The sequence below is a fragment of the Etheostoma spectabile genome, chromosome 4 (genome assembly GCF_008692095.1).
Source record: "Etheostoma spectabile isolate EspeVRDwgs_2016 chromosome 4, UIUC_Espe_1.0, whole genome shotgun sequence".
NCBI lineage: Eukaryota > Metazoa > Chordata > Actinopteri > Perciformes > Percidae > Etheostoma > Etheostoma spectabile.
The window spans coordinates 14801996-14816260 of NC_045736.1; the positions used below are offsets into that span (position 1 = coordinate 14801996).

The window sequence follows — 14265 nt, forward strand, 5'->3', positions numbered from 1 at the left end:
GGGGGAAATAGGAGGAGGAGGAGGAGGAGAGGAGGAGGGTGGGGGTTGTTTGCTAAAAACAGCAGGGGCCAGGTCTAGTGAAAAATGTCAGGTCAAATTGTTCTTGACAGTGCTAATATCTGCACCTCATAGCCATAATTACATGTAAATAAATAGTGAAATAGCTCTCAGCTGGAAACTGAGAGGGGAGAGCTGCTGCATGAGACAACCAGCTGAGGACCCAACCGCCTCCCATATTCTCATCTTATTGTCAGAAGGAAGAAAGGAGGAGAGAAAAAGAGACACGTGCAATGAAGCATGCTGGCAATAGATACTCAGATATCTAGCCTTTTTTTTTTTAGGCTAAGAAAACGGTGAGTGTTAGATCAACTTTGCAAAGTGGTCATGAGGACAAGTCCACAATGAAGTCAAGGATGAAGGGAGGGACATGCAAAAGAGACTTGCTAAAACTTGAGAGAGAGAAAAAGTCAGAGAGAGTATTAATCACAGCTATGCACCTGTCAGAGTGGCATCTGGAACTAAGAGGAACCACATGCAGCTAGACAACAACCCAAGACCTCCGGCTAGCAGGACAGGTTCACAGCAAACCAGCCCTCCTTTTTCCCCTCCGTCCCATAACCCCCTGCACCCTGACCCTTGACTCCGGAGATGGGTCACCCAGCGTATGCCCCACATACACTTCACCTGCCCTGTGGCCTGCGATTACAGATTGCATTTATATATTGATATGATTATTATTTCTATTATTATTTCAATACAAGTCATCTTCAAATAGTGCATGCATGAGGCTGGAAATCTCTGCAGATGAGAATGTGACACACTGCTTGTCTGTGTGTAATAGGTATTTTAGATAGGATCGATGTCTGTGCCTATACTTTACTAAAAGCAGTACCACTTTCCACCTTACAGGCATTTCAACTGCGTGGGACACAGCATGTGAATCAGTCTCAGTCATTTTCCTCCTTAAATCCCCATCTTCTAGGATTTACTGAAATTCATATTGGCTGCCTCTGCAAGATAAATGTAAATCACATTCCCTTATATTTACTATTTATCAGGATGCAGCAGCTCACTTTCAGCAGGAAATATCTCTCACCCGCACACAAACACCCTTGCATTTAAATAGCATTTTTATTGTCCGCCATAGCCTTTCATCTGGGCGTGGGGAGAAGAGCTGCCTCTCCAGGGGAGAGAGTTGGAGCAAAAGAGGAAGGTGGAGAGAGAGAGAGAGAGAGAGAGAGAGAGAGAGAGAGAGATAGAGTGCGAGCAAAGCACTATTGGCAAGGCATCATGGGATGACATAAAGCCAAATAGAGGGTAGGAAGGTTGGTAGGTGAAAAATAGATTATGAATACATAAAGCTCCAACCAAAAATATTTTGGAATGGAAAAGAAAATGGCTTTACTTGGGTGCTCGGGAGACCTAAAAGCTGGAGTGAGCAACAAATGGCTCAGGTATGCAGCGACTAGCAAATAGGGCTTGCATGTTCAGCTGCAGCTATCACACATGATATCAACTGTGAATGGCACTTATTGGTTCTGTAAAGTGTCAAAAGCTTTGAGTTTAGAACAAGAAACAATATTAATGGTTATGTCATACTTTATAAACGCTACAGCTGGTGAAACAAACCAAGATACATTATCATAAAGAAGACGAAGAGCCAATGCAACACAACAACTACGACGACGACCATGACGTGCACAGAGGAACATTTCTGGTGTCACAGGCACATAATCTTTCCTCAGAGTTCAAATATGTTGCAAAACAACAGCAAACACTAATAATCTGTGCAGAAACAGTATAGCCAGTGGATATGATTTACAGTCTCTGGATTTTCTTGGCAGCTGCCAACAGCAGGTCTCCTTTTTCTGAAAGCCTCTTACATCTTTTTTCATACTTGCCAAATTGAAACAGTATTTGTTTTAATGGGAGTTCTAATTAACCAGTATGTATTCCCCCTCTTGCTCTGCGAGTGGCTGAGCTATGAATGCAGGCTATGTGCTCATCCTCTTTGATTTGTTGTCAGTGAAGCCTGCCAGCTGACACAGTGCCCGGTGAGAGGCTTAATGCCCAAGTTTTAATAATGTGGGGGACTACATGAATCTCTCCCTCTCATTGGTATTCAGGTGCAGAATGTCTTGTTAGAAGTCAGGGAGGGAGGCGAAAAGAAGCCCGAGCTCCAGATTGTTCCATACATTTCCCCCTCTCCATTTCTTTTTTTTTTTTTTTTTGGCAATGGCAGAGCTTGCTTCTTAAAAATAATTCATCCCGTTTTTAAAAGAAGCGTCTGCGCTAGCTAATGGAAGAGCAGCAGCACAGTTTGGAGTCTCCCCTGGCTTATCTCTCTCAGACAGTTGTGGGGAGTCGCTGGTGAGCATGGTGTCAGTGTGCGTGGTACGGTGCAGCGCCGCGCGGGCAGGCAGGCCTGGGGACACAGATCAAAGGGAGGCAGGGGTGAGAGCCGCTCTGCCTCTGATCCCGTGTACGTGTGTGTGTGTGTATGTGTGAGTGTGTATGTGTGTCTGTGTGTGTGCGTGTGTGAGTGTGTGTGTGTGGCTGTGAGTATGAATGTGTGTGTGTGTGTGTGTGTGTAGGCCCGGCCCACTCACACAGCCCAAAGGCCCTCCTCAGATACACTCACACACACACACACACGCACACACACGCACACATCCTTGTCATTCCAAAACACACAACACTTTTATAAAACTGCAAAACAGAAAAAGTTCCTCAAAGAACTTTGCAAACTTCCTTCATCAAAACAGAAATAAAATCTCTATCCGTCATAGCTTTGAATTCCCACTCTCCATATCACACCTCCCTATCATTTGAATAACCTGTGAACACCATACAACATCACAGCAGAGCCTTTCCCACTTTTACTCTCCAATAAACACGTTTTTTTTCTTATTATCATTATTCCCTCATATTTCTAGAGATTTCTCTGAGTAGTGAAACCCAAGCTCTGCCACTGAGCTCCTCTCGCATTGCTTCAGCTTTCCAGTCCATGCAGTTGTTTTCTTTCCTCTCCCAGCAGGTGTCCCTGTCATGCAATAATGAGGAATTCAGCCCAAATGTCTCCCCACAAAATGCAATGCCCATGAACAGTGCTTCAAAGAACGATTTGAAACGTATCTAAAAGGCTCTTTAGAGTTTCACATTACCAGGGTTTGTTTGTAGAGTTAGGGTTATATATGTTAGGTAAATATGCAATATTCTTCATAAATGATGCGGTAGCTGTCAAAGCATGCCCTCTTTAGTTGTAGGAAAGCTGCCGGTCTTGTTGTTTTCTAGTCAAGAGTATACAAAATTAAAATTTGAAGCATGATGGCCATATATGAGGTCTGAGACAAAGGCCTATTTGAAATGGGCCACAATGAAAAAGCAGACATGAGCTTAAATCTTCAGGTAAAGAGAGACTGCAATGTCTGTCCTCTGTGCCCTTGCCTTTCCTTGTTTGCAACACCCGCTGTGCCGCTAAATGAAACAAGACCAACCACAAAACACTTCTGGTTTCATACCTTTTGCCCAGCCATGCACAGCTTCACTCTCACCACCCCTAATATACTGCCTCCCTCAACCAGCCAAACACGTTGTATATCCCACAATGACAGCAACCAGTTTGAGTGCAGATGGCTTTTCCACCGCCTGTAATGGGAAAATGTGTGCTGTCGGGATAGGTTATGGGATTGGGATCGACGCGAGCTCCTGTCGGGACTGCTGAATGCTGCAGGATTCCATTACAGACTTGGCACCTCGCCACCACAGCCCATTTACTGGGAATCAGAGAATTTTTGTCAATCTTTACAGCTACCGCTAGGCCATCAATGCCAGACACTTGAAGAAATAGCTAGCACACATGCCAATGCACAAGCATATCTCCTGCAAACAGATGCTGTCTGTAACTCACAACATCAAATTCTCAATTCCATCTCAATAGAAAATCTCCTTCTGTTGCCATTTCCATTACAGAGAAGGGAAACAGGAGAGTAAAAACTGTAAATCATGGAAACTAAACTGTGAGCTGTTGAACAATCGTCAATAATTTTCAAATTTTGGCCATCCTTAGCCAAAATTTGTTTAAATGCAAAGACAAAACAAGGTCTGACTTGGACAAGGTAAACTTAGTGTTTATTGTGTGAGATTTGTGTGGATGGCTGCAAGTTAGTGAAGAGAGAGAGAGAGACAGAGACAGAGACAGAGACAGAAACAGAGATAGAAAGAGAAGGAGAAAGAGAGAGAGATAGAGAGAGAGAAAGAGAGATAGATGGATAGAGAGAGAGAGAGAGAGAGAGAGAGAGAGAGAGAGAGAGAGAAATAAAGAGATGGTGGCTGGCCAGCCCAGCAGGACGCTGCACCACAGACTGAACTCTGATTCTGCTGTCAGTGGGAACATTCATCTCCATGCTGAGAGACTGATAGGAATGCCACACAGCATTCTGCATGCATTCAATACATTTCAATTCTGTGCAGTCCAAACATGGTGTGACACATCAAAACATCTACACCACATGAATTTGCCCCTCTGAAAAAAAGCAAGAAAAACATAATTTATGTTCTAAAATTATACTAAATTAATAAAAAAAAATTAGAAAATGCATTTCAGGTGATTAAAAAAACTCCAATCAAACCGACTTTGATAGAGTAATTGAATAGTGAAAATCCATGTTGTACAGTAGCCCAAAGGCTCCTGTCCTAATCCTCACTATGACAGGAAATGTTTAATATCCCAGCACATTCTTGAATGCCTGTGAAGAGAGGGAGAGAAAGCGACAGTGTACCCCATGCCAGTATTAGAGAGAGACATTAATGAAAAAAAAAAAAAACTGACTCCATGTTCCTGGTGTTTTTCTGCAGGTTTGCAGTGAGAGCATTAGCAGTTAAAGCCCCTGTGCCACGATTAACAATCAAACACGCTGTGAGCCTCCATGTTATCCTCCGTCGCTCCAGCAGGAAAGAAAATCTCTTTTTTGTCACAAAATCCTTAATTCTTTCTTCTCTGAAGAAAGAGGGTAATACCAAGAATGTTTCCAATCTGCTTTGAGAAATATTTGAAGAAAAAAAAAAAAACTCCCAATAAAACATGTGTGAACGACGGGGTAATTGTGGACAAATGCAGCATTGAAATTCATTTTCAACTCTTTACACACCATTTCAATCTTATTTTCTGCCTGTTAACCACATCTTGTTGGCGAGGGTGGGCAAGACTGGCCAGTATTGATGGGTAATTGTGTATAATTCACTCCGTACACACGATTTGCATCAATACAAATCATTTTTCATTCAGTGCTACTTAAAGCTCAACCCTTACCATAGAGTCGCATTTTAACGCTCATTAATGAAGGTGTCCAAAGAGGTTAACATGAAATCCAGCGCTTTTTAGAAGAGGGAGCAAACAAACCTGCACATACTGTGTAACACATTAAGATGGCACAGAGAAGAATGCGTAGAATTGATATTTTGGGGATTTAAACTGCAATTAGGAAACCCAGAAACCCAAGTAGCCTGGGCAACGTTCTTCTTTGTCGTGACAGGAGTGCACAAGAGTATGTGAAGTGGCCAGCAGGATAGACCTACCAGAAAATCACACACATAGAGAGCTCATCGCTTCTGTTACTCTGTACATAGAGCTTCCCGGAAATCATGCAGTAAAGAGATGAAGAAAATTGTTGCATAGCAGTGGAGTCTTCCAGCTGCAGACAATTACGTGAAGAAGATTATGGGTCTACATTTATAAGCTTTAGCTAATTATTTCATCTGCATGTGTTCTCACTGCGCTGCGCAAGGATTTAGATGTCCCAGGAAAGTCGAAACCGCTGTTTGGAGCAGCTTGAGTACTTGAGGTACTATCAAGATGAATTTTAATTTGTTGATGTTAATCCAATTGTTTTACAAATGTAGCAATTTAGAGTAACTAAAATAAATCCAGGGCTTTGGTAGGCGAAACATAAAAGCCCACACTGACAGTTATATTGCTGAACATGCTGTTTCAGAATTTTAATTTCAGTCAAATACAATTACATATTCTGAACAGTGAGAGGAGGAGGAAGGGGGGGTGATAGACGGATGAATGTGAACACTACATTACATGTGGGAACGTTATATATATACTGGGGAAGATATACGGAGGTACAAATTGCTGGACTGACCTGTGGGGAGAGTCCGTTGCCGACGGAGTTCATGTGGTTGCTGGATGCTGAAGGGCTCATGAATGTATCGGAGTAGCTGGAGAAGCCGTGGCGATTAGACGAGAGACAATAAGCAGAGCTGCCATCAGCAGTCAGGCCTCCCTGGTGCATGGAGGACGGAGGCAGGGGTTGGGGTCTGTGCAATGTACTGCTGCCCTCTGACACCAAGAACAACATAAACGGGTAAGAGAGAATCAAGGTGGAAAACACACTTACAATCCTGTGCTGGCGCTAAACAACAATCCTCAAACAACAGCCTCTAAATTTAACCTCGCTAAGTCATACATTAGGTGTCCTTCTTGCAAATTCATAACCATAGAGAAATGTCCCCTTCATGCATTAAAAGTGCTGCAATGGACAGATGTGACCTGAACTTGTAACAAAAAAGAAGGCCTGTTTTTGTTCCACTGTGACAATAATGTGATTGTAAACATAAGTACTTGCAGCATGGTTCTTATATGCTGCACATGGCTCATATATCATTTATAATGTTGTTCATGTGAACATAAAATATAGATGGCATACAGCAAATAAATCGGACTAATCTAATATTTACCAAAATTAGATTAAACTCAAAGCACAGAGGATTCTGTATGTTTTCACATGGAAATGTTTTGTGCGGGTCTTACCCTGTGATAGTGTGGCGCCGGGGTAGCTGGACTCTGGTAGCTGGTACGTGGGTAAAGTTGGCATCCCTGTTGGTGGAAATCCTCCAGGAAGCAAGTGGTTGAAGGCCGCTAGCTGATTGGCCCCAGCTTGTTTACGCCACCGAGCTCGCCTGTTGCTAAACCACACCTGAGAAGAGGAACACACACACAACTTCAAATCAATCACAGTTCAAATTCTTAGTTTTTACTTATTTTCAGCTTTGAATGTTTCAACTCCTGCAGGTTACAAGTTCATACATGTTTGTGCTGTGAGCATTTGACTGCAGTAGAGTGGGCTGGCTCCCGTCACCTGTAATTAATCTGCAAGTTAGTGTGAGCAGTGGTGCTGGTGGTAGTAGTTTAGAGAGTCCCTGTGGGAGCTGCCATAGAGGCTCAGTGGTCTGTCCCTGTTGTGCTTAAGTGGCTGAAGCAATGATCTGTGTAAACAGGCTGCACATAGCCCCCTTCAGAGGGTCCAAGTCATTTAAAGGTCAGAGGTAGGCCACTAGCCTACACATCACACACCTCAAGTTTGTGAAGCTATTGGATGCTTTGCGAGAGGCCAGCCCTTCTCTGTTGATGCAGAGAAACATTAATTGGCATACATGCTGCTGTGCTGTTTTAATGTGGTTGTTTTCAAAGCTTTGAAAAGACAGTTAAAAGAGCACAACAGTTTTTTTAAACTATAGATTCAAGACACAGAGCTGAAAATAGCGAAAATGCTCACAAAATGAGCAGGACCTGAGCGCAGACACACAATGTCAATTCCCTGAATGAAAAGGGAAAAAATAGGACTCTTTTAAACTGCAAAGATTTACACATTTTAAAAAGGCTTCTGCTTCAACAAAACATGAATATAATCAGGCCCTTTTGAAAAGAGCCAGCAACCTGTTCCATTTAACCAAGACAAGGCCCGGGCTTCACTGTGTGCTAAGGGTTGAAGGACATTGATCTATGCCTCGCACAGGCAATTCATCAGAGTTTAATACACTGTCAGCGCAGTTCATCTACTGTTGTGTTTCAAACGGCCCGGGCCATTGTGAGAGCACATGAAAGAGGGGGACAAAAGACCCTCCATACGCCACAGAGAACACTGGACACAAAGAGGGGGCGTCCCTTTTAAACAGGTCTTAAAGAGGGACACTTTCAAGGGGACTTAGACAGCAACGTACTCACTGCTTTTCGGGGCTGCCTCTTTTTGTACACACAAACATACATATAAACTCGTATGGGCCTACAAGGGATCTCAGCCTAATGAAGATCTTAATTTGAATGTGGTTCTTTTCCCACAGAGCCACTACCTCTGCAAAGACTAGGTGATTTTTTGTGTGCCCATCGCTTGGTTTAGTCTTGAGTGCTCACTGGAGAGAAAATGGAATGCAACAGGCCATGACTGTGTTGGGCCAACACACAACTGGAAAACCAACAGGAAATCCTTATCTCAAGCCTGGTTGCCTCTAAAGACCCTGTTTGAATCCCTAAATCAGCTATTCCAAAACAAATGTGGTAAGTGGCTCCAGTGAAGTTTCTGCTTTTGGGATGTAGTGGAGCGTGGTCCAAGGTCTGAACTAAGCTCCTACTGCGCCAGACAAACAGCTGCCTGGCTCAGGGGAGGGGGGCACGAGAGGCACACCCCTTTCTTCCACACACTCCCCGTCACCCCACCCCACAGTGCCACTTCACCTCCGACCTCATCCACTCACCCCATCCCTCTTTTATGTTCACTTTAACTTCCTTCCCCCGTTGTCATCCAAGCTTATGAAGGACACAAAACACTTAAACGTTGACGTGTGCTTTTTGCTTCTACCACTTTCCCTTTGTCAGTGTCACATTTTCAGTTCTTTCTCCCCCTCCTAACTTTACTGTTTTCAATGCAAATGCATATTTATTTGCAGCCACAACAAAGTTAGACATTTCCTTTGCAAAAATAATTTCTCAAACAAGTAGGTTCCCAGGTTCCTATAATGTAGTTTGAATGTAAATGTATACATTTATCCGTTTACTTCTAAAATCCATCCTAAAAACTGAGCCTTGTCTGTGTTCACACCTTTGTGGAATTTAAATTTGTTTTTGTCATTATGACAGGAACGTGTCACTCCTCGGCTGTCATTATTTCAGGATGTTTCCTTCCTGATCCGACCCTGTCTCCTTGAAAGTACATTTGTATGCTGTGTTACTAAATTGGTTCAATTTGTTTCTCTACTGCAGAGATTTTGCCCAAGTTCTGTGAGTGGCTAAACATAACATAAAAAGTAGAATCACACTTTTAGCATTGTGTTCCTTTAAATTTGTGTATTTGCAAATTAGTAGACTATAAACAGTGTATCTCAAGGGGATAGGGTTGCCCCATCACAATCCCTTTAGCTGCCAAAAAAAAGCACATTGAGGAATATTAGTAAAGGGTATCCTCTTTACTTATTGGAAATTTACAGTATTCTATAGATTAGATTCAATGTTACGACACACTGAATTTACCCAAGCAGACTGTAAATCTATTTAGTTATTGTGCACAAAATCCGGGTGAAGTGTGTTCACTTTAACATGCCCCACTGACTGAGTGGACAATTGTCAGGCTCTTAGCACAGACCAGGATAAACACGTACACAAGTGGTGATACACAAGTGCACCAGTGCCCCATACGCTATCACACACGTGCATACATTACGTACACACATTCACTCTCACACAAACTAACACAGCCTGAAGCTGAGGATTTGAGGCTGCGCTCTGGAACCTGATCACAAAGTCACCTTGGACCACAGATTCTCCTCTGCTCTCCCCAATCCGTTTTAATTCTCTGCCATACAGAGAGCTGCTGTGCTCCTCCATGTCTTCCCTATCTACCTACACGTGTGCCGCCTAATTCATGTGGCTCGCTTCTGTTTCCTTTTCATGGACTAAAAGGTTTCCCTGCATCCAGTGCACTTGGATACATCTGCACTGCATCTCTGAATGGTAATAGGAAAAGTTTAGGGAGGCAGCGGAGGATGAAAGAGCACTAACCCATTTTACAGAAGTCAAGCTTAGCCCAGCTTGTGAAACAAAAGAGGAAGGCTTGGAAGAAGACATAGTTGAAGGAGGGTGAGGATTGTTGCAGAGCACAACTAGAAGATGGTCTAGTTACAAACCTCAAACCTGCAATGGTATAATAAGAAACCTTCACACCTTCCATCCCCAGTTTGCATGCTTTGCTTATTTGCCTTTAATCTTCCCTTTACTGTCAGCCGACAGAATCGATTCTGAGCGATCAAGTGGCATTTTGCATTTTCTCATCGCTGATCATGAGTGATAACACGCACTCACAAACAGTGTGACACTGCACTGCAGTAAAATTCTCTCTCTGTTGTTTCTCTTAAATAGGATCACTCATATTTCCGAATTCCCCGTTCAGACAATCCTCCATGAATTATTTTGTCAAAGACAAGCGCTGAATGTGTGACGCCTTTCAGGAGCCAATTTGCAACATTCGGTAGATGAATACCAAGAGCTGAGATAATGACAAAACAAAATGTGCTGCTTACTTCACATCCACAAAAACACAGAGGGGTGATGCAACCAGCCTCAACATACAAATCCTCTTCTGTCTCATACCACGCAATACCCCCCTCCTCCTCCTCTCTCCTTCCCCTCTTCTTTCCCCTCTCTCTCTGATTCCCTCCCTTGCTTGCCTTCCAGACTGGCACTATGCTAATTAAAGTAGCTAGGAGTGTGAATTTGAGAGGAGAGTGGGATTAGCTTGATAAGTATCAGGAGTACAGAAGCACTGTACCAAAGTCATTTAAATTCTAATAATAAGAAACTGTTAGAACATTCACACTGATGCATTGCAACAATTTCTCCCTTACAATCTACACAAATCCTATTTATTCCTTTATGAAACATAAACCCATACTGGCGGGAATACAGTTGCCTGTTGGTTGTCACCACTCAGCTACATTGTGATTTTCTCTCTCGCCGCTGGTACTCAACTGATATTATAACAACCAGGGAACTGTGCAGTACCTTCTGATACCTCCCTGTGGGATTTTATTTATATTAGCTGTGTTAAACATGTTTAAAAGTTTCAGCATGAGTTTGAATTTGATTGTACTGGTCTGTCAGATATGCTATGAAAACCAGTACACAGTCTCAGTGTTGGTCTTTTCCCTGTGCTCATTTCATTGCACATCAAAAGGCCAGCTCAAGCCCCAGATAAAGAAAGAAACTTTTTACCAAATTGATTTGCACGCTTTTTAAAAAGCAATGCTTATACCTTATTAGATTCCACTAAGTATAATAGCTACATGCAGAATGTTTATTGGTAATGAAAGAGGATCTATGTGACAGATTCAGTAAAGTGATCTGGAGGCAGCATGCTGGGATGATGAGCCCCAGCTGAGACTTAGGAGTCATTCTCTTTAAAACTTCAGTCCAAATAGAGACAGAGGAAAATGTAATTTGCTTCATCTGCCTATTGCCTGCTCCCCCTCACCTCAGTGCTACCCCTACCTGATCCACTCTGCAAAGGGAACAGACTTTAAGCATGCCCTCTTCTCTAATAGGGTATGGAATGGCTCTGCCGCCTGCTCCTGTTAAAACTTGAGTGGTTATCAGATGGAAAGTGGAGGCGCACACTGCATCAGTGAATCACATACTGAAGGTAGACTTGGCAGTATCCCCTCCCACTGAGACAGCCTGGAACTAATTGCTGAGAGATACGGATCATATCCCACAATTTGTCAGTTGGGGTGATAAAACCATTGCAGGGCTCATGGTGGTGAAGGAGCGCTGGTAGTGCTGCTGAAAGGGGCAGCGGGTTGTGAAGATGGATGGTTAAAGTGTCTTAAAATGGCAGGCGAGGGCATACACAAGGGAGTTAACTCTGTTTATGAGTTTAGGTTGTGAGTCAGCGCTAAGCCAAACACTCATCACTTCCACAAGAATCTACTAATTTTAATTTAGTACACAGGCTTCAGGCTGTGGCGGTTAAGTGCCAGTGCAGCTATGTTTGAGCCTCACAATCACAGTTTACCTCTGAATCCAACCTGAACAAACTGCTCCGCACATTATCGCAGAGTTTAATGACAAACGGGTAACGGTGAACCATGACCGCGGACACAAATTCAAGTTAAAATAAAATGAGTCTCTGGGAGCACTGACACCTCTTGCCCAAACTTTCTCTTTCAGCCCCAAACACCAATTTGTCTGTGAACGACATCTGGAAGATGCGTCATTGCAGCTGTGGTGGAGAAGCTTTGCTCTCAGGCCAAAGTGTCTCCTCTCTCCTGCCCTGTGATGGACCTTTTGGGCACTAATGTGAAAGCCCAGCTATTTAGTTGATCTTTGTGATCTAGATCTTAAATGTGTGGTATTTCCAGTAGTCAATGATTCTTTTAAGATGCACTTGGGAATTGAAATGACTAAACAATCAGACTTATGTTATAGTTGTAGACCCATGTCTAACTTCACCAAACTGCAGCGCAACTTTAACAGCTATTTATTTTGGCTACCAGAGCCCATTTCTTCATAACTTCAGAAAATTAGGTTTGAGTTGACCTTTTGAGACTTTCAAAGTCTTTAAGAATTAGATTATGAGGCTAACAGCATTAACAAATTATAGCCATGACTTAAATTCCTCAGGTTTTCACATGACATCATTTAAGTCTATTATCTAAGAGCAAACAGCAGTCACTCACTTTCTTGCTTAGATATTTTTGTCAAGCTCCAGAAATACACAGGTGTTAATACAAGAATAAATGATCAAGAATTTTGTTATTGTTATCCATGGTGACTTTGAATTGCACAAGATGAATGCATTGGTAAGTGGATCTTCCTATGTGGTTTGTACAATTAAGTGTCAGTTATAAGTGGTATTAGGATTGTTGGAATGCAATCTACAAAATACCAAATTGAATTCACTTTCAATGAAATTAATGATCAGATTTTCAATAAATATTATTGATGATTTCAGGTCTCTTGTCCACATTTACCTCTTAAACTAAAACTAATACATTTCCTAATAACGCCCATGAGATAAATTTCTCCTCCCTTGAGTGAGGCATTAAACACTCAGACATTTAGAACATCTTTGCGTGTTGGGGGATTTCAAGATGGACAAAGACATGTGTGGAATTAGTTACCCCAACTGCATGTTTGTAGTGTGATGAACAGTTAGCATGCGGTGAGGAGTTTGGGGGGTTCAGAGGGAGTGTGAATGACTGTGGTAAGAGGAGAGGGGTGCCCCAGTCCATTTTTTTTTTTTTTACTAGCGGTTGATTGATTAATGTTGTTGTCGGGGCATAGGGTCCCTGGAGAGGATGAGGAACCCTTTGTTATATGTGGAAGGTTTTACAAGCAGCGGCAAGCTTGAAAGTGATGGGATCAGATCCTGGCCAAAGGCCGAAATGAGAAATCCATCAGGAATGCATTCCCTTTCTCTCCTCTCCTCTTTTTTCTCCCTTTCTCCATCTTTGGAAGAACAGCTGCTGCTATAACTCTACTGTACATATCTTCCTTCAATCTTACAAGCAACTGCAGGGCACTCTGGCTGTCAGACAGCCATGCTCCTGGGTCTGAGGTGTGAAGATGGGAAGCATTTCTCTCAAACATCTTGGCTAATGATTTGCAGCAAACTCCCTTACATGCACAGCATTACACGGTAAAAGGGGAAACATCCTCCTGACAAATGAGTAAACCATTGCTTTGGGTAAAAGAAGGGGAATATTACACATTCAGAGGATCAAGCTTGATGCTTTTGCCGTGTGTTTAGGGAAATTATGGTATTTGTTGTTCAGGCAGCACAGATCCCTGCGAAGCCTGCACCAGGTGTGCAACTCTTTTTCTTTGTGAGTCTCACCACTGAGTGACAACAGCACATTGGCAGGTGGCAATTTTACAGTTAACATAGGTTGAGGCCAATTGCACATGTTTACAGTGCTGGTTCACCCAAATAAAAAATAAAAAAAACATTTCCTCATTTACCTCCAGCCATGCAAATAGCTTTGATTGTATTTGTCCAGGTTGTGAGATATATATAGGTCTCTGAGATGTCTGCCTCCAGCCAAACACAATGATCTATCTATCTATCTATCTATCTATCTATCTATCTATCTATCTATCTATCTATCTATCTATCTATCTATCTATCTATCTATCTATCTATCTATCTATCTATCTATAATCTTCAACGTCTTTCTTAATGTGACCAACACATTACAGTTTTCACTGGAACTTTCTACTAAATAGTCCCAAAAAGTCCTAAAAAGAGTTCACAGTGTATTCTTTTGGTTATCCAGAGTAACATTGATGATTTTATTCACAATTTTTTACATGCTAATTCCTCCATTTGTATTAGGGTGGAAGCAGAAATCTCAGGGACCAATGTTTCATAGCTAGGTACCAGGCATACTACAAAACAATGCTTGGTCTCACTGGTACTGTCATTGGTATGT

The 14265-nt window shown here is 42.4% G+C and overlaps 1 protein-coding gene across 2 annotated transcripts in view; it reads right to left on the bottom strand.

The window, feature by feature from the left end:
- The window catches only part of pax7a (paired box 7a), a 45157-nt gene that overhangs the window by 9484 nt on the left and 21408 nt on the right, over positions 1-14265 (bottom strand). For both annotated transcript variants that reach the window (XM_032513713.1, XM_032513712.1), the window contains exons 6-7: positions 6818-6983; positions 6150-6346 (exon numbers count right to left, since the gene is read on the bottom strand). In XM_032513713.1, the coding sequence (XP_032369604.1) occupies positions 6150-6346; positions 6818-6983 (363 nt within the window). The remainder of the gene's footprint in view (positions 1-6149; positions 6347-6817; positions 6984-14265) is intronic.